The following is a 20,577-nucleotide window of genomic DNA, read 5'->3' on the forward strand; positions in this document are numbered from 1 at the left end:
AGTTACTGCATTCGTGATGCAAGTAACATTAAGGAAGCCGTGAAAAAATCAACAAAGATTCCATAGACGGGGGGAAAAAAAGACAGACGTATATCATGGCCTGCTGGAGTATAGTAAACACAGAAAACACTTTAAAGCAACAATGTTGAAGATAGATATTTTTGTTTTGCAAATTTGCAGTCATTGAACAGAAACCAAGATGGAGATTTCATTGCAACTAATTAGAAATTCCTCTTTCAGGTATGTAATAAACGCTCTTCGCACAAAATAATGTACGATACACGAGCGGTATGTTTTCTTTCAATTCTCGCAATTTTTTATTGGGTTATTTTACGACGCTATATCAACATCTAGGTTATTTAGCGTCTGAATGAAATGAAGGTGATAATGCCGGTGAAATGAGTCCGGGGTCCAGCACCGAAAGTTATCCAGCATTTGCTCGTATTGGGTTGAGGGAAAACCACAGAAACAACCTCAACCAGGTAACTTACCCCGACCGGGATTCGAACCCTGGCCACCTGGTTCTTGGAAATTAAAAAAGCTCAACTACGTTTCGCTTTTTCAAACTTTTCCTCGAACATGAAAACTTCAACATACCGCTCTTGTAACGCATATTACTATTACCTACCCAAGAAAAGATATATTTCGGGACGAAACATAACGTCCTTAGTTCCATCAAGTAATAGAGGCACTCACCCCATACCGCCCACTGTAAATATGAGTGAACAAAAGGCAACCTTTCTCATACAACTTCCTTGTATTGTGAAAATCATTCAGAAAGTAGCGTTGCCTTCATGCGGTAGCGCGGGTCGAGGACGACATGATTTGTCTCGAACTATAATTGTTCTGCACACGAATTACTATACCAGCACATATAAATAATAATGCCTTAAATAATGCATGTGTTAATAAATGAAAAAAAAGCTAAAACAGAAAACCCCAATGAATAAATTTGTTAGAGGTCTTATATTCATATTTTGTATGACAATAGGATTTTCTAATAATTAGGAATAGTAGAGTTGATGATGCTAGAGCTTGTACAATAAAGTACTTTATTGAGGATTCTGTTGTGTATACATTTTTATTAGTTGATATTAGGGTAATAAATGATAATAAATTAATTTCTTAACAAGCCGTTTCCATGCAATTTGCAACCTTACCCACCCTCTTCCTAATCCTTTCAGGGAAAACCCGTGTCAAGTCCGACATGAGCTGCAATAAAGTAGCCGACTTTTGAAAGGAAGCTGGAGTAAAGGAACAAACTGGAAAGATGTTCAAAGATTAAAATAAATAGCTTTTCAGGTTATTGCTTGACTTGTGTACTTAAAATGGGATTTTCCGACCAATTAGAAATCATGGTTCTCGGTTGGATTAATCCTACCCTTCTGAATGAGACAGGAATGTCACTTTTCAAACAACACTTTGTAAATACCTATAGTTTGAGGTTTTAGTAGGTACTTTGTTTCTTACAGGGAGGAACTAAAATGCATGTATCCCACATCTCCTCTTATTTTCTCCTAATGCAGTAAAGCGAAACAGTGCTTGCAGTTCTGTTGTATCATTCATTTCACTCAGTTCTCTAGTTTTAGTACTTATAGGTCCAATTGTATAAAACTCCCTGACTAAAGATCAACTTTGATCGAAGATCGAAAAGTAAACCAAGTTCAGACACTTCTTGTATTGTATAAAACTTTTCTGCGATCAAATTACCTTGGTTCAAATGCAATCTAAGTTCACGTGAAAAGGATTTGGCAACATCGCATAAACAGGTGAAATACGTGATGCGCGGACCATGTTATACAGGTTTGTTCAGTGTTGCCAACCTAGCGATTTTAACTATTTTTCAACAACAATTTCTTTTAACTTTTATATTGCTTAAATAGGGATTTAGTGACCTTTTTAGCACCCCATAGTGACTAAATTTAATCTTTCTTTGTTGATAATGAGAAATCTAGCGACTTTACAACTACTTTTTGGCGACTTTCCGTATTACACTCTGTTGGAGACACTGTTTTTTTTTTTTTTTTACAATGTAAATAATGGCGGACAATAAGAAGGTTGACTGTTCTCCAAGTTGTTATCATGTTATGGTGTTTGATACTGCTAAACATAATAAAGCTTTATAAAACGACAATTTTCTTTTAGTAATACAGTTAATTGAACATTTATGAATGTACCTATCATATCCATTAATAATTAATGGTTGTTATAAACATAATATAATTATAGGTTATGTTATTTGATACTGCTGAACACGATAGAGCCTTATAAAATATAAGAATGTTTGTGTATTAAGGCAAGAAATTGAAAGAAATATATATAAATGTACCTATCATATCTATTAATATTAATAATAATGGATATTTTATTTGCACAATCTGTCACTCGTATATTTCAAACAGAAAAGAAATAACTGAACTTGGATCATCTAACTTAATCGGAGAAATTTCTTCAGTCAAAGTTGACTTTAGTTTGAGACAAATTAATCTCAGATTAGACTTTGTACAACACAAAATTCCAAGTTCAGCTTAAACAAGGCTCAATTTAACCTCTGATCTAAGATTAAATGGTTTATACAATCGGGCCATAGTATGCTATAAAGTGCAAGTGAGTTTATCTACTGCTTTTAACTAACTAAAATGGCTCCTGTATCTTCAACCCTAACGACAAAAATAAAATCATGGATTGCAATGGACGAAGCTTTTCCTACAGATGAAAAAATTGCAATGTGTCAAGTGTGCGGTAAAAAAGTCGGGTGCTCTATGAAATCACAACTGGAGAGTCTTACCTATCCTATACCTGCCAGACATTGATATTAAATATTTTCATGATTTTACATATTTTGGTACATATTCAGCTTATTTTTCTTACATAAATATGTATATATTTCACACCTTGATATTATATAAAAATCCGGTCACTACTTATAACATAACATAATCATTCACAGAATTGCAGTCGTGCTGTATTGACATAAATTTAATTGAACTTTTCCTTAGTTTGCGTATATTCATTGCACGTCTTTGCACACGCAAAACTTGCAATAGAGAATGTGTTCCGCGACTTCTCTTCTTATACCTCCCTCCTTCCACCTTCCCCGTTGTTTTGCGGGCTGTATTTCATGTGACGTCATCTTTGCCGACCACTACTCTAGAGCAGCGTTTCTCAAACTTTTCTGAAGTGGGGACGACTTTTTTAAGTCAGAACAGTTCCGCGGACCGCCTTACTCTTGTTCCCTTCGAAAACAAATGTATCATTTTTGTAGCATATTTTAATACTACAGACGTGGACAAATTATTAACAAAATTGACGATTTTTATGATAACTCTGTTTACAAAATTTGACTTTTCAATTTCGACTACCGCACAGTTGACAATTTTGCATATTTCTATCATTACAGTACCGGTAGACAGAAATATGCAAAAATGTCAACTGTAGTTTAAATTGAAGAGTTAAATTTTGTAAAAAATATATAATAAAAATCTTCAGTTTTGCTAATAATTTATAAATTAGCAAAAATGTCAACTACAGTCTAAATTGAAGAGTCAAATTTTGTAAAACTATAAAATAAAAATTTTCAGTTTTGCTAATAATTTGGAAATATCCAAAATGTCAACTGTATTCCAAATTGAAGAATCGAATTTTGTAAAAATATATAATAAAAATCTTCAGTTTTGCTAATAATTTGTAAATACGCAAAAATATCAAATGTAGTCCAAATTGAAGAGTTACATTTTCTAAAAATATATAATAAAAACCTTCAGTTTTGCTAATAATTTGTAAATACGCAAAAATATCAAATGTAGTCCAAATTGAAGAGTTACATTTTCTAAAAATATATAATAAAAACCTTCAGTTTTGCTAATAATTTGTAAATACGCAAAAATATCAAATGTAGTCCAAATTGAAGAGTTAAATTTTCTAAAAATATACAATAAAAACCTTCAGTTTTGCTAATAATTTGTAAATACGCAAAAATATCAAATGTAGTCCAAATTGAAGAGTTACATTTTCTAAAAATATACAATAAAAACCTTCAGTTTTGCTAATAATTTGTAAATACGCAAAAATATCAAATGTAGTGCAAATTGAAGAGTTACATTTTCTAAAAATATACAATACATATCTTCAATTTTGCTAATAATTTGGAAATACGCAAAAATGTCAATTGTAGTCTAAATTAAAGAATCATATTTTGTAAAAGTATATAAAAAAATCTTCAATTTTGCTAATAATTTGTCCACGTCTACTAGTATACTTATATTTTAAAATAGAATTAATTAATTAATTAATTACAATACTTTGGTAATTATATTTTTGTAGCCAATCACAAGTAACTTATAACAAATTCTATGCTTTATTGATTCATCGCTTGCCTGTTAGCAGTTAGTTGTTTGAAATCCTTCTTATGTGGTACACGCTAGCAGTTGTCCATGTCTCTGTTAAATAGTGCCCATTATAAACAATGGAAAACTGGCTTCGATCCGAATATTTGAAAAGAAAGAAACATGATGATACGCTTCATTTAGGCAGTGCTAATAGTTCAGAAGCTGTGTGTGAAGAAATATATTAATTATAGTGCTATTAAAGAAATATCTAGTCCTAGTGGTAACTATTAAAAAAATACTTTCGTAAATATGACGAGAATTGTTTGGAACTTGGATTTACTTGGCGTGGCAATGAGAGTGAACCAAAACCTCGGTGCGTTGTTTGTTACGAAGTCCTTTCAAACGAGTGTATGAAACCCGCGAAATTGAAACGGCACTTAAGAGACAAAACACGCAATTTTAAAAAGTAAACCTGTCGTTTAAAATAGGCGGAGTCTAAAATTTTTTATGTCGTCATCTGGAAAAACAAATAAAAAATTAATGCAGAAACATGCCCGATTTTCAACAAGTAAAGATGCAATTTGGCACGCTCTGTTATAGGTGTATGACGTACAGTACGTGCCCATTTCATGGGTGTCGGCAAAACTATTAAGAAAGTCATCAATACATGAAAAGATTCGGTACTTTGGTCCTCTGTTATGAATTCGGGCGGTCCCTGGCTGGGTTACAGCCTAGGCACCAAATATCCAGGGAAAAGATGGCGAGAAACGCCACGTTCGTAGTGCTTTAAATTCATCTTTTGTTGCTGAGAGTAGAGTGGGAAGTGGGTATACTAAAAGCCAGGTTATGAACCGACTAAACAGGAAGTAGTTGGCATGGCGAGAGGAAAGTGCGGGTTAGAGGGGTAGTCTCTGCAGCGATGACACTTTGAGTGTGGGGGGTTGGAGGGAGAAAGGAGTAGGGAGATTTTCATTGGACCTCACGTGAAAATGTCGTCTGCTAACGAAAATCTGGCAACAGAATCACGGAGACAATGTAGCCAAATTTCCCAGCTCATTTGCAGTACCACGTGCATTACGAATCGCATTTCGTACGAGCGTTATTAGCTCGTGCTTTCTTAAAACAGTAATTTTAATTACTAATATTGTTGATAGTGTTATCGAGAACTATAGACACTAGTTATTTTAAACATATCGGTGACAAACGCTGGACATGCTTTGAACCTCGCGCCACTATGTGGCAACAGAGCTTATAAGGAGAGCAACAGAACGTCGCTTCCGGTTTAGTCGGTTCATAACCTGGCTTTTAGTATAGACGGGTAGGGTTAGAAATTTCATAAAATATTAGTACTGGGAGAAAAAGTGAAAGGCGATTGCCATGTGCCATTTCCTAACTCTGAGATTTTCAGCTATAGCGTGATACGCAATTCGTTGGAATTTTATTTTTTCTTCTGTATTTTTGAAGGACCACAAGGGCAGAACTCGAGGACCACAGGTGGTCCGCGGACCATAGTTTGAGAAACACTGCTCTATAATCTTTTCGCTGTAAGAAAAATCCTAATGTAAACAATAGCACGTGACTAAAGTGAGGCTTCATTGGCCGCTGTTTGGCGCCATAGATTCTCAGTACATGTTCCCGCCTACTGTGGTACAGTCTGTTTCATGTTAAACATTTCCCGTTACTTGTCAAGTAGGTCTAACCTCACTACTATGCATTCGTTTGCTTAGGAAACATTTACTTTATAATTACTGTAATTAAATTATTTTTAAGTCTTATGTCTTCACAATGGACAGTTGAGGATGCAGAAGCCATACTTCAGTACCATGTCCATACGTGAACTACGACCTCAAGTGACGCCAGCTTGTTACAAGAACAGACTACCTCGGTATTACTGTTGGTATTCATCCGCGTTCATAGTACATAACAAAATATAAAAGTAGCTTTTCTTTTACATAGCGTTTTACATATGAGTGAAGTTAAATGTTTCGTCGTATTTAACAACTAGAACTCAATTTTTAATTTTCAAATAATACAAGATTGCGGTTTCCTAATACGAACTATATTTTCCTGCGTAATGCGAGTTTTTCGACTGGGAGCCAATCACGGGTATGACAGCAACGTGCTTATGTTTACATTAGGATTTTTCTTACAGCGAAAACAGTATAGAGTAAGGGAAAAAAAAGTCCCAGAGGAGTTTTCAATGAACAAGCAGTTCTGTTTATACCTGGTAAGGTTTATCTTGTCTCAATAACAATAAAACCAAGTCCCTTCAAATGAGGGTGGAGATAATAATAATAGGTAGAAAAGCGCAAAATATGCATATTTTGTATGTTTGTTCCATGGATGCTTATTCACTACAGAAACTCGTTAGTGATTCGATTCTTAGGCCCAATTGTATAAAACTCCCTGACTAAAGATCAACTTTGATCGAAGATCGAAAAGTAAACCGAGTTCAGACACTTCTTCTATTGTATAAAACTTTTCTGCGATCAAATTACCTTGGTTCAAATGCAATCTAAGTTCACGTGAAAAGGATTTGGCAACATCTCATAAACAGGTGAAATACGTGATGCGCGGACCATGTTATACAGGTTTGTTCAGTGTTGCCAATCTAGCGATTTTAACTCTTTTTCAACAACAATTTCTTTTAACTTTTATATTGCTTAAATAGGGATTTAGTGACCTTTTTAGCACTCCATACTGACAAAATTTAATCTTTCTTTGTTGATAATGAGAAATCTAGCGACTTTACAACTACTTTTTCGGACTTTCCATATTACACTCTGTTGGAGACACTGTTTTTTTTTTGCAATGTAAATAATGGCGGACAATAAGAAGAAGGTTGACTGTTCTCCAAGTTGTTATCATGTTATGGTGTTTGATACTGCTAAACATAATAAAGCTTTATAAAACGACAATTTTCGTTTAGTTACACAGTTAATTGAACATTTATGAATGTACCTATCATATCCATTAATAATTAATGGTTGTTATAAACATAATATAATTATAGGTTATGTTATTTGATACTGCTGAACACGATAGAGCCTTATAAAATATAAGCATGTTTGTGTATTAAGGCAAGAAATTGAAAGAAATATATATAAATGTACCTAACATATCTATTAATATTAATAATAATGGATATTTTATTTGCACAATCTGTCACTCGTATATTTCAAACAGAAAAGAAATAACTGAACTTGGATCATCTAACTTAATCGGAGAAATTTCTTCAGTCAAAGTTGACTTTAGTTTAAGACAAATTAATCTCAGATTAGACTTTATACAACACAAAATTCAAAGTTCAGCTGAAACAAGGATCAATTTAACCTCTGATCTAAGATTAAATGGTTTATACAATCGGGCCTTAGTCTGCATGAGAGGGCGTGGTATCTTTCACAGGCACCTTCACACAATTTACACACTGGGCTCATGGTAGCCTGTCGTTTTGCAGATCTTGAAATGAAAACCATGCACTGCGAAGCGTGTGATGGTGTGTCTGAGTTCGTAGTACGGTCTCTTCCACTCGTCGGACAGCATGGCCTCTGTTGTATAGAAGTCGCTCCATATTTGTGACCTCTTCGTTCGGAGTTCCTGTAGGAGATTCTCGTACTGGGCAGTAGTTGGTGTCTCAAATCTTCGATATAGAAGGGTTCCCTTGATATGCATGCCACATGCATGCTGAAAGAGGGTTTTTACGACAAACTGTACGATTTAGGCAACTCTACTTTATATGTTTATAGATTGGTTTACAATTTTAATCCGCGCGCGTACTAACGCTAATGTTTTTAACAGGTGAGAATTTACTTACTTACTTACTTACTTACAAATGGCTTTTAAGGAACCCGAAGGTTCATTGCCGCCCTCACATAAGCCCGCCAGCGGTCCCTATCCTGTGCAAGATTAATCCAGTCTCTATCATCATACCCCGCCTCCCTCAAATCCATTTTAATATTATCCTCCCATCTACGTCTCGGCCTCCCTAAAGGTCTTTTTCCCTCCGGTCTCCCAACTAACACTCTATATGCATTTCTGGATTCGCCCATACGTGCTACATGCCTTGCCCATCTCAAACGTCTCGATTTTATGTTCCTAATTATGTCAGGTGAAGAATACAATGCGTGCAGTTCTGTGTTGTGTAACTTTCTCCATTCTCCTGTAACTTCATCCCGCTTAGCCCCAAATATTTTCCTTAGCACCTTATTCTCAAACACCCTGAACCTATGTTCCTCTCTCAGAGTGAGAGTCCAAGTTTCACAACCATACAGAACAACCGGTAATATAACTGTTTTATAAATTCTAACTTTCAGATTTTTGGACAGCAGACTGGATGATAAGAGCTTCCCAACCGAATAATAACACGCATTTCCCATATTTATTCTGCGTTTAATTTCCTCCCGAGTGTCATTTATATTTGTTAAACAGGTGAGAATACAACAGCATAATTTTAGATTTCGTTATTTGTAATATGTTTTATTCTTACAAGCCGTTCATAAGCATCTGTACACGTATTTTCTATTATTACAATGGTGATTTTAACCTATAATATAAATGATTATGTGAACATATTTGATAATACAGAACAATGACTTCATCTCAAATGAAACCGACATGTACTTGACCCCAATAGTGACTTAAATTTTAATACTAAGAAATTGTCACCCTTGAGTGTACCTTAACTAACTAACTAACAATAATTAAGCTACTACAGGTGGAGATGATAGGAGGGTTGTAAATTTTCAGCATTCCTTTCAAAACCTTGTTATTTTACAGGCTGCCGGAACTCAGTTTCTTGAAAGACAAGCTCAGTGACGGAACTACACAGTACGAAGAGATATATTTTCTTATTTTATTTTGCGCTACAGAATGTATCAACTAGTCCCTTCCGCCACTGGATGGATGGACGGCATCGCTCCACTCCCCCCATCGCCATAACAATACAGACGAAATAAGACATATCTCCTTTCTCTCTCTTTTCACAGTAAGACAAGATACATCACACACAGACTTTAATAATACCTATCTGATTCTGAGAGAAGTAAGCAGTCTGTGGCTTCGGAGGTCCTGAATTGCGGCGCGCCCTGTGTCCCTGCATCAGTAAACACGCAGCTTTTGTAGCATCACCTTGTGACGAATCAGTGGAATTCGTTCCGTCCGCCCTGTGCCCGCGGCGCCCGATTCGTCGCATCTCCGACGTCTGTGTGTCTGTCCGCGGGCGACCACTGCCTGACGCACGGGGCTTCATATCCTGTCGCAGCCTTGGGCTATTTGAATTAATCGATCTAGCTCTCGTACGACTTGGCTACAGAAAAGGAAGCAGATACCTGGAAGGTGTATTATCTGGCGTGAAGACCCGTCTCTTCTTCTCTCTGGACGAACATCGCCGGAGATCAACTTCAACAATCTAGTATGCAGTCGTGTAGTTTCTTTACTTCAGCGATCGTTATCCATGCTCTTGTGTGTATTGGTTCGCACGCTTTTATCAAAATGAACTCCAAGAAATAAAAAAAAAAAAAAAAACAAACAAACAAACATGTACAAACATGTATCAGACCTATACTTACTTACAAATGGCTTTTAAGGAACCCGCAGGTTCATTGCAGCCCTCACATAAGCTCGCCATCGGTCCCTATCCTGTGCAAGATTAATCCAGTCCCTACCATCGTATCCCACCTCCCTCAAATTAATTTTAATATTATCCTCCCATCTACGTCTCGGCCTCCCCAAAGGTCTTTTTCCTTCCGGCCTCCCAACTAACACTCTATATGCATTTCTGGATTCGCCGCATACGTGCTACATGCCCTGCCCATCTCAAACGTCTGGATTTAATGTTCCTAATTATGTCAGGTGAAGAATATAATGCGTGCAGTTCTGCGTTGTGTAATATTCTCCATTCTCATGTACGTTCATCCCTTTTAGCCCTAAATATTTTCCTAAGAACATTATTCTCAAACAGTCTTAATCTCTATACAAATCTGGCTTTCAGGTAGTAGCTCCCTGTAAAGCAGGTTTGGATAATTTCAAGGAAAAATTGATCCGGAGCCGGGTATCGATCCCGGGACCCTTCGCTTAGCGCGCGAACGCTCTACCGACTGAGCTACCCCAGAAACTATACGCGACACCGTCACAATTTTTCCTTTTATATCCACACAACTCACATGAGCTGACGAGACGCCAGAACTCAACTATGAGTGCACACAATACTGTGTGACTTAAAAGCCAGATTTGTATAATACATTCGTTACTGGAGGTACGTTAACAGAAAGCCACAATTTAAGTCACACAGTATTGTGTGCACTCACAGTTGAGTTCTGGCGTCTTGTCAGCTCATGTGAGTTGTGTGTATATAAAAGGAAAAACTCTTAATCTCTGTTCATCTCTCAAAATAAGAGTCCAAGTTTCACAACCATACAGAACAACCGGTAATGTAACTGTTTTATAAATTCTAACTTTTTGACAGCAGACTAGATGACAAAAGCTTCTCAACCGAATAATAACAGGCATTTCCCATATTTATTCTGAGTTTAATTTCCTCCCGTGTGTGTCATTTATATTTGTTACTGTTGCTCCAAGATATTTGAATTTCTCCATCTCTTCGAAGGATAAATCTGCAATTTTTATAGGATTTCCATTTCGTACAATACTCTGGTCACGAGACATAATCATATATTCTGGTATCAGGTCTATACTGATTATAATTACTTTGAACTTAAACTAGATACATGAGATTTTGATTTAAAACAAGTAACTGTCACACAATGCAGATAAATAAAATTTAATACAATAATTTCAGGCGAGAAATTGTTCCGGGGCCGGCCAACGCTCTACCGACTGAACTACCCAGGAACTCTACTAGAGCCTACTCAATTATTCCTTTTTTTATCCACATACGTCAAGTGGGTTGACAAAACGTCAGAGACCCAACATTGAGTGCACAATTTCTGTGTGACTTAAATTTGTGGTTTTCTGTTAATGAACAGTAACGTGTATTATACATATCTGGATTTCTTGAAATTATTCAAGTCAGCTTTATAGGGAACTATACCTGAAAGTTCAGATTTGTAAAAAAAACAGTACAATTTCTGACCTATAGGACTGTAAAACAGGTGTCGTGTATAAGAAATAAAGACAAGATTTTAAAACAAATTGTAAGTACAGTAGACGAGGCAAGACCTGTCCTGAGATCTTATCATGTGCCGTAGCTATATCACCAATGGGTATAGAGAGAGAAGATAGGTTTTAGTCTGAGATGAACTTCCGTGTTGGTAGATTCTTATAATATTTGCCACCATGGAACAAACTCTCTTTCTGATAACTCATTCTTTTTCCTAACGAACAGCTCACATGCCAGATATCGCCTCCTCATCCATACAGAACACTTGGTCTTAAATTTCGGTACCGAATCAACTGGAAGGAACATCTTAAATTCATTAGCACCAAATTTTGTTTAGCTTCTTTTTATGCTGTTAATTCGGTTAATGAGAAAAAAATGGGAGTATAAGGGTACAGTACATTATTCATACATTTCAAAAAGGCATATGACTCGGTTAAGAGGGAAGTATTATATGATATTCTTATTGAATTTGGTATTCCCAAGAAACTAGTTCGATTAATTAAAATGTGTCTCAGTGAAACATACAGCAGAGTCCGTGTAGGTCAGTTTCTATCTGATGCTTTTCCAATTCACTGCGGGCTAAAGCAGGGGGATGCACTATCACCTTTACTTTTTAACTTCGCGCTAGAATATGCCATTAGGAAAGTTCAGGATAACAGGCAGGGTTTGGAATTGAACGGGTTACATCAGCTTCTTGTCTATGCGGATGACGTGAATATGTTAGGAGAAAATACACAAACGATTAGGGAAAACACGGAAATTTTACTTGAAGCAAGTAGAACGATCGGTTTGGAAGTAAATCCCGAAAAGACAAAGTATATGATTATGTCTCGTGACGAGAATATTGTATGAAATGGAAATATAAAAATTGGAGATTTATCCTTCGAAGAGGTGGAAAAATTCAAATATCTTGGAGCAACAGTAACAAATATAAATGACACTCGGGAGGAAATTAAACGCAGAATAAATATGGGAAATGCGTGTTATTATTCGGTTGAGAAGCTCTTATCATCCAGTCTGCTGTCGAACAATCTGAAAGTTAGAATTTATAAAACAGTTATATTACCGGTTCTTCTGTATGGTTGTGAAACTTGGACTCTCACTCTGAGAGAGGAACATAGGTTCAGGGTGTTTGAGAATAAGGTGCTTAGGAAAATATTTGGGGCTAAGCGGGATGAAGCTACAGGAGAATGGAGAAAGTTACACAACACAGAACTGCACGCATTGTATTCTTCACCTGACATAATTAGGAACATTAAATCCAGACGTTTGAGATGGGCAGGGCATGTAGCACGTATGGGCGAATCCAGAAATGCATATAGAGTGTTAGTTGGGAGACCGGAGGGAAAAAGACCTTTAGGGAGGCCGAGACGTAGATGGGAGGATAATATTAAAATGGATTTGAGGGAGGTGGGGTATGATGATAGAGACTGGATTAATCTTGCACAGGATAGGGACTGCTGGCGGGCTTATGTGAGGGCGGCAATGAACCTTCGGGTTCCTTAAAAGCCATTTGTAAGTAAGTATGTAAGTATTCGGTTAATGAAATATCTTGCTGATGTTAGGCCTAATATATCGAAATTGCTTGCATATTGTGCTTGTTTTTCATTATAGGCTATTACGAAATAACGTGTAGGCTATGTTTTTTGGAGGGGTAACTCTTCGAACACAATGTTTTCGTTAATAGGACTAAAAATACTCATTAAAATTTATTTTTAAACACCACAAGTGCATTCTCCATTTCTTTAATAATGTATTGTCCATGTTTAGTCCCATGTAGTAACATTTCTATTGGTTGAAATTAATGTTGTGTAACAACGAAGTTTTCTATTCACTCACTCACTCGCTCACTCACTCGCTCACTCACTCACTCACTCACTCACTCGCTCGCTCGCTCGCTCGCTCACTCACTCACTCACTCACTCACTCACTCACTCACTCACTCACTCACTCACTCACTCACTCACTCACTCACTCACTCACTCACTCACTCGGTGTGATTTATTTATTTGTTTATTTACTTACTTATTTATTTATTTATTTATTTATTTATTTGTTTATTTGTTTATTTATTTATTTATTTGTTTATTTATTTATTTATTTATTTGTTTATTTACTTATTTATTTATTTATTTACTTATTTATTTATTTATTTATTTATTTACTTATTTATTTGTTTATTTATTTGTTTATTTACTTATTTATTTATTTATTTATTTGTTTATTTACTTATTTATTTATTTATTTGTTTATGTATTTATTTATTTGTTTATTTATTTATTTATTTGTTTATTTGTTTATTTATTTATTTGTTTATTTACTTATTTATTTATTTATTTGTTTATTTACTTATTTATTTATTTATTTATTTGTTTATTTATTTATTTATTTATTTACTTATTTATTTATTTATTTGTTTATTTACTTATTTATTTGTTTATTTACTTATTTATTTATTTATTTATTTATTTATTCATTCTCGTATAGTTAAGGCTACCTGCCTTTTTCTTCCTCACCACAAGAAATACGTATGCAGTAACAGAAATTTATAAATATAAAATAAAATCCCATGGAAATATCATTACACCGGCTTCAATCACACAGATTTTAGACGAGTGAAGCTAAACTTAAGATTAAGAATCATAATTATATCCTAGTTAATTAACAAGGCTAAGTTATTAACAAACATAAACAAAAACTTGCAATTTTATATCCAGAAAGGTCCACATCTGTGGAGTAACGGCTAGCGCGTCTGGCCGCGAAACCAGGTGGCCCGGGTTCGATTCCCGGTCGGGGCAAGTTACCTGGTTGAGGTTTTTTCCGGGATTTTCCCTCAACCCAATATGAGCAAATGCTGGGTAACTTTCGGTGCTGGATCCCGGACTCATTTCACCGGCATTATCACCTTCATCTCATTCAGACGCTAAATAACCTAAGATGTTGATAAAGCGTCGTAAAATAACCTACTAAAAATATATATCCAAAGAGGAAACATAAATCATCACATCGAACGAGGTTCGAACCTGTCTCCGAACAGTGGACTGAACAACAAGTAATTTTATGGACACGATTGAATTTGCACTAGTCTAAAGCCCATAAGTGCAAGGTTTCTTACAGTTTGCGAATAGCTTCTAGTCTTTATATAAAGTGAAAAAGGTGTGCATTCTTATTGATTTCTCGATATATTAAATTCGTGCTTGAAACGCCAAATTAAATCTTCTCGGCAGTAGAGGAACAGCACGCCATGAAAAATGTTTCCAAACCGCTCCTGACATATTATTCATTTTGCAGGACTCGATAAATCACTCTCACGACAATGTTTACTGTGGGGAATGAATGTTCACGGGGTGAAGGCAGTCTATCATTCCTTTGTTACAGTGTCGTCGAAGTAGATTGTGTAGTTAATGGCTTATCATTATTATTTAGCTGTAGTGAATCAGTTAAGATTGCGAACGTCTTGATATAAGCTTATGCTAACTTCCAATTCCTAGTCAATAAAGAAAACAAATTTCATGCCGGTTTCATTTTATTTGACTTTTCATTTAACGATACTTTTGAGCAGAGGTTAGCATCGCAAAGATTAGATTATGATATAATGGGCCTAATAATATGTCTACATTTTTAAGCATATTAATAAATTACACGTGTTTATAATTCATTGGCGATTACAATTATTGTACTTAAGAATGACGGATGCATAAATTGAAATGGGACGGAGTAAATGAGAAAGAAATGAAATAAATAGAAACGAGACGAAATAAATCAAGAAGGGACTAAACAAATCATAACGAGACGAAAGAAATATAAAAACGAAACAGGAATTAAAAAAGGGGGCTAAATAAATCAAAACGAGACGAAAGAAATCAAAACGAAACGAAAGGAATCAAAATGACACAAAGGAAATCAAAGCGAAACGAAGGGTATCAACACGAGATGAAATAAATCAAGACGGGACTAGATAAATCAAATCAAAACGAAATCAAGAAGAGATTAAAGAAATCAAAACGAGACTAAATAATAATTAAGTGTAAATCTTTCAATAACTGTCAAAATTTATTAAGCCTAATGGTTATACAAATAAAACATTAGGTCAGGCCTGCAGAACTGTAGCTCTTGAGAGCGACTGCTTTCCTCCCCTCTTTTACCCCACCCACCTTTTCTACCTGTGCGGTCACGGCGTTCTAGTTACGCTCGGCTGCATCAACATTCATTCTCGGGGCGGAAGTCGATCATCCCCAATAGAAGTGGAGTGAGGCTGACGTCATAGTTCCCCTACTTTGCGAGTTCTGCAGGCCTGCATTAGGTCATAATTATAAGTTAAAAATGACTAGCGCTTTTATCGTATATGACATCATCAGGTCTGAGAGATAACATACTCGTACATTATGTCAAGTTGTATGAACGTAAAATATAAGGTGTAAGAAAGTATAATATAACCTTACTAAGTATATGAAGATAGCTGTGGATACTGATAAAATGATAGCATGCAGCAAACATCCCAAACATAGAATTACAATAAAAACAAATTGTTAAGATGTGTAATTTTTTAAAAGTTAAAATTCAGTGTGTTGAATGTAACTTATGAAAATCTTACAAAGTCGTTAAGTTAAAATTGAATGGATAGATAGCATTATGTAGGTTGAAATAAAAAGCTTAAAAGTTACAATATTGATGTAAATACGCGAGGTTACAGAGTTGAATAGGGTAGTTGTTTGTAGCTCAGTCATCGGAACGCAAGATTATGAAAGCGTTTTAATATAGAGATCAATTAGATGAAGGTATGTGACACCGCATACACGTTTGCGTAATCAAAATAAAAACGAGACAAAAGAAATCCAAGCGTCGGGACTCTAAAGATTCAAAACGTCGAGGCTAAAGAAATCAAGACGACGAGACTAAAGAAATCAAAACGAGAGAATAAAAGAAATCAAAACGTCAAGGCTAAAGAACTCAAAACGTCGAGACTAAAGCAATAAAAATGACGAGACTAAAGATACCAAAAACGTCGAGGCTAAAAAAATCAAATCGTCGACGCTAAAGAAATCAAAACTCCGAGGCTAAAGAGATGAAAACGACGAGACTAAAGAAATCAAAACGTCAAGGCTAAAGAACTCAAAACGTCGAGACTAAAGCAATAGAAATAACGAGACTAAAGATACCAAAAACATCGAGGCTAAAAAATCAAAACGTCGACGCTAAAGAAATCAAAACTCCGAGGCTAAAGAGATGAAAACGACGAAACTAAAGAAATCAAAACGAGAGAATACAAGAAATCAAAACGTCAAGGCTAAAGAACTCAAAACGTCGAGACTAAAGCAATAAAAATGACGAGACTAAAGATACCAAAAATGTCGAGGCTAAAAAAATCAAAAAGTCGACGCTAAAGAAATCAAAACTCCGAGGATAAAGAGATGAAAACGACGAGACTAAAGAAATCAAAACGAGAGAATAAAATAAATCAAAACTTGAAGGCTAAAGAACTCAAAACGTCGAGACTAAAGCAATAAAAATGACGAGACTGAAGATACCAAAAATGTCGAGGCTAAACAAATCAAAACGTCGACGCTAAAGAAATCAAAACGTCGAGGCTAAAGAAATCAAGACGACGAGACTAAAGAAATCAAAACGTCAAGGCTAAAGAACTCAAAACGTCGAGACTAAAGAAATAAAAACGATGAGACTAAAGATACCAAAACGTCGACGCTAAAGAAATCGAAACTCTGAGGCTGAAAACGACGAGAATAAAATAAATCAAAACTTCGAGACTAAAGAACTCAAAACGTCGAGATGAAAGAAATCAAAACGTCGAGACTAAAGAAATCAAAACGTCGAGACTAAAGAATTCAAAACGTTAAGGCTAACGAACTCAAAACGTCGAGATGAAAGAAATCAAAACGTCGAGACTAAAGAATTCAAAACGTTAAGGCTAACGAACTCAAAACGTCGAGACTAAAGAAATCAAAACGAGACTAAGGAAATTAAAACGTCGAGACTAAAGAAATCAAAACGTCGAGGCTAAAGAAATCAAGACGACGAGACTAAAGAAATCAAAACGTCAAGGCTAAAGAACTCAAAACATCGAGACTAAAGAAATAAAAACGATGAGACTAAAGATATCAAAACGTCGACGCTAAAGAAATCGAAACTTCGAGGCTAAAGAGATGAAAACGACGAGAATAAAATAAATCGAAATGTCGAGAACAAAATAAATCTAAACTTCGAGACTAAAGAACTCAAAACGTCGAGACGAAAGAAATCAAAACGTCGAGACTAAAGAAATCAAAACGTTAAGGCTAACGAACTCAAAACGTCGAGACTAAAGAAATCAAGACGACGAGACTAAGGAAATTAAAACGTCGAGGCTAAAGAAATCAAAACGAGACTGAGATTATAGAAATCAGATCGAAAAGACTAAAGAAATCAAAATGACGAGATTAAAGAAATCAAAACGACAAGACTGAGACTAAAGAAATCAAAATGACGAGATTAAAGAAATCAAAACGCCGAGGGCAAAGAAGAGAATAAAGAAATCAAAACGACGAGAATAAAATAAATGAAAACGTCGAGGCTAAAGTAATCTAAACTTCGAGGCCAAAGAAATCAAAACGTTGAAACTAAAGAAATCAAAACGTTGAAACTAGAGAAATCAAAAGGACGAGACCAAAGAAATCCAAAAGTCGAGACCAAAGAAATTAAAACGTCGAGACTAAAGAAATAAAAAAAGAGACTAAAGAAATCAAAACGAGACTGAGACTAAAGAAATCAAAACGTCGAGACTAAAGAAATCAAAACGTCGAGACTAAAGAAATCAAAACGTCGAGACTAAAGAAATCAAAACGTCGAGACTAAAGAAATCAAAACGTTAAGGCTAAAGAAATCAAGACGACGAGACTAAGGAAATTAAAACGTCGAGGCTAAAGAAATCAAAACGAGACTGAGATTATAGAAATCAGATCGAAAAGACTAAAGAAATCAAAATGACGAGATTAAAGAAATCAAAACGACAAGACTGAGACTAAAGAAATCAAAACGACAAGACTGAGATTAAAGAAATCAAAACGCCGAGGGCAAATAAGAGAATAAAGAAATCAAAACGACGAGAATAAAATAAATGAAAACGTCGAGGCTAAAGTAATCTAAACTTCGAGGCCATAGAAATCAAAACGTTGAAACTAAATAAATCAAAACGTTGAAACTAGAGAAATCAAAACGTTGAAACTAGAGAAATCAAAAGGACGAGACCAAAGAAATCCAAAAGTCGAGACCAAAGAAATTAAAACGTCGAGACTAAAGAAATAAAAAAGAGACTAAAGAAATAAAAAAGAGACTAAAGAAATCAAAACGTCGAGACCAAATAAATTAAAACGTCGAGACTAAAGAAATAAAAAACGAGACTAAACAAATCAAAACGAGACTGAAACTAATGAAATCAGATCGAAGAAACTGAAGAAATCAAAACGACGAGATTGAGATTAAAGAAAACAAAACGACTAGCCAATAGGAATAAACACTACACTTCATATTGCCTTTATAATAAGTTAATAACTGACATATTTATGGTCAGGAGTGCTGGATTGTTTAATCTGTGTAATGGTACAGTCAAATACGCGTATCTTTCGTGTTGTAATTATAACGGACACCAGTTTAACAGTGAGAAACAAAGTTACAAAGGACATACGAACAGGAACCAAACTTCTAGCGTCACTTACCGTTCCGGCGCCAGCGCCGAGCCGGGTGTAGCGGCGAAGCCTGAGCCGGCGGGTCAACACAGAGAGAATCTTGGAGAAGTGTTTGCGGCACGAGGGCGGTAAACAGCGGCAGCCCGGAGCTGGTCTCGCACTCTTCTTGCTGCTCACGACAGCCTTCCTGCCTGTGGTACTCGGTTCGAGACCTGGCAGGTCTTTAACCGCGTTGCTGCGTGACTTTATGCGTCGACCGCTCTTCGGGCCGGCCAGGCTGGCAGTGGGACTGTTCACTTCGGTATGCAGTATCTGGAACAGAGGAGGCAATGGCGCGTTATACAGGGTGTTTGAAATTAAAAGACAGGAGTTGTGCAAAAATTTGTAATAATGCGACAATAACACATAAGAATAGCAAAATGATATAAGTAATAATGCTGAATAATTATAATATGAAGACCACAAGGAAAAAAACTTGATAAGTGACGTTTTACTCTTTTTACAGGAGAGCAAGTTGAAAGTTTCGAGACCCATTATATTGTGTTGTTTTTGGCTTATTTATTTATTTATTTATTTATTTATTTATTTATTTACTTGGGTTGGATAAAAAGTAATGGCAACAGTTCGATATTTCTGACATGGCTTTATTCACAGGGGTACAACATTTACGTACCTTCTATATAGTCGCCCCCCCCTTATTTATTACCTTTTTCCAAAAGTTTGGAAGGCGTCGTACACCATCAGCGCGTCCATCTTTGTTGATGTTCTGTATTGACCGCCCTAAAGCACGGATAAGTTCATCTCTGGTATTGTACCGGGTCCCTCGCAGTGGTTCTTTCACTTTCGTGAAAAGATCGTAATCGCATGGATCATATCGGGTGAGTACGGTGGATGTTCCAGTAGTCCGCGTTTTCCGTCTGCCTTGGAGGTACAGCGTGGTGCAGTATTATCCCATCAATGTCATACGCCACAATGAACATCTCCTTCACAGCACTTTGTGTAGGGCGCACTTTCTTTGGACGAGGAGAACCGGGATGCTTCTATTCATTTGATTGGCGTTTCAAGTTTGGTTCATACGAGCGAGTCCAGGTTTCTTCCATAGCGACGATTCGTCCAAGAAAGTCGTCACCTTCCCTTTGGTACCGGTGCAACAAGGCCTTCCCGGAACGCTTTAACCCATCGTGCAACTGTGCGATATGGCAACGCTGCATCGCCACATGCTCACGCAGTCCCTGAAAACATTCTTGTGCATTATGACCTCGTGTCATTTCAATTTTGATCCAGGAACGTTGCTCTAGTTTTGTAAGGATGGTCTTAGGGCGCTCGCACTATCCCTATGAAAGTGAACGTTCTACACACTGCAGTAGATTGACAGAGTACTGTCGCCGCTGGCTGCACTAACTCATCTAACAGTCCTTGTTCATGTCCACACAGCTGGCAGCTCTCGAACGCA

The 20,577-nt window shown here is 36.1% G+C and overlaps 1 protein-coding gene and 1 non-coding gene across 2 annotated transcripts in view; both read right to left on the bottom strand.

Annotated features, from left to right (window-relative positions):
* Positions 1-20,376, bottom strand: part of nkd (naked cuticle) — a 787,886-nt gene extending 767,510 nt beyond the window's left edge. Inside the window, exons 1-2 of the mRNA XM_069827151.1 lie at positions 20,350-20,376; positions 19,155-19,436 (exon numbers count right to left, since the gene is read on the bottom strand). Coding sequence (XP_069683252.1) covers positions 19,155-19,436; positions 20,350-20,376 — 309 coding nt within the window. The remainder of the gene's footprint in view (positions 1-19,154; positions 19,437-20,349) is intronic.
* TRNAS-GCU (transfer RNA serine (anticodon GCU)) lies at positions 10,366-10,438 on the bottom strand. The gene has a single exon. It is a non-coding gene; the product is annotated as a tRNA-Ser (tRNA).
* Positions 20,377-20,577: the final 201 nt, after the last annotated feature.

Source organism: Periplaneta americana, chromosome 5, assembly GCF_040183065.1.
Source record: "Periplaneta americana isolate PAMFEO1 chromosome 5, P.americana_PAMFEO1_priV1, whole genome shotgun sequence".
Classification (NCBI taxonomy): domain Eukaryota; kingdom Metazoa; phylum Arthropoda; class Insecta; order Blattodea; family Blattidae; genus Periplaneta; species Periplaneta americana.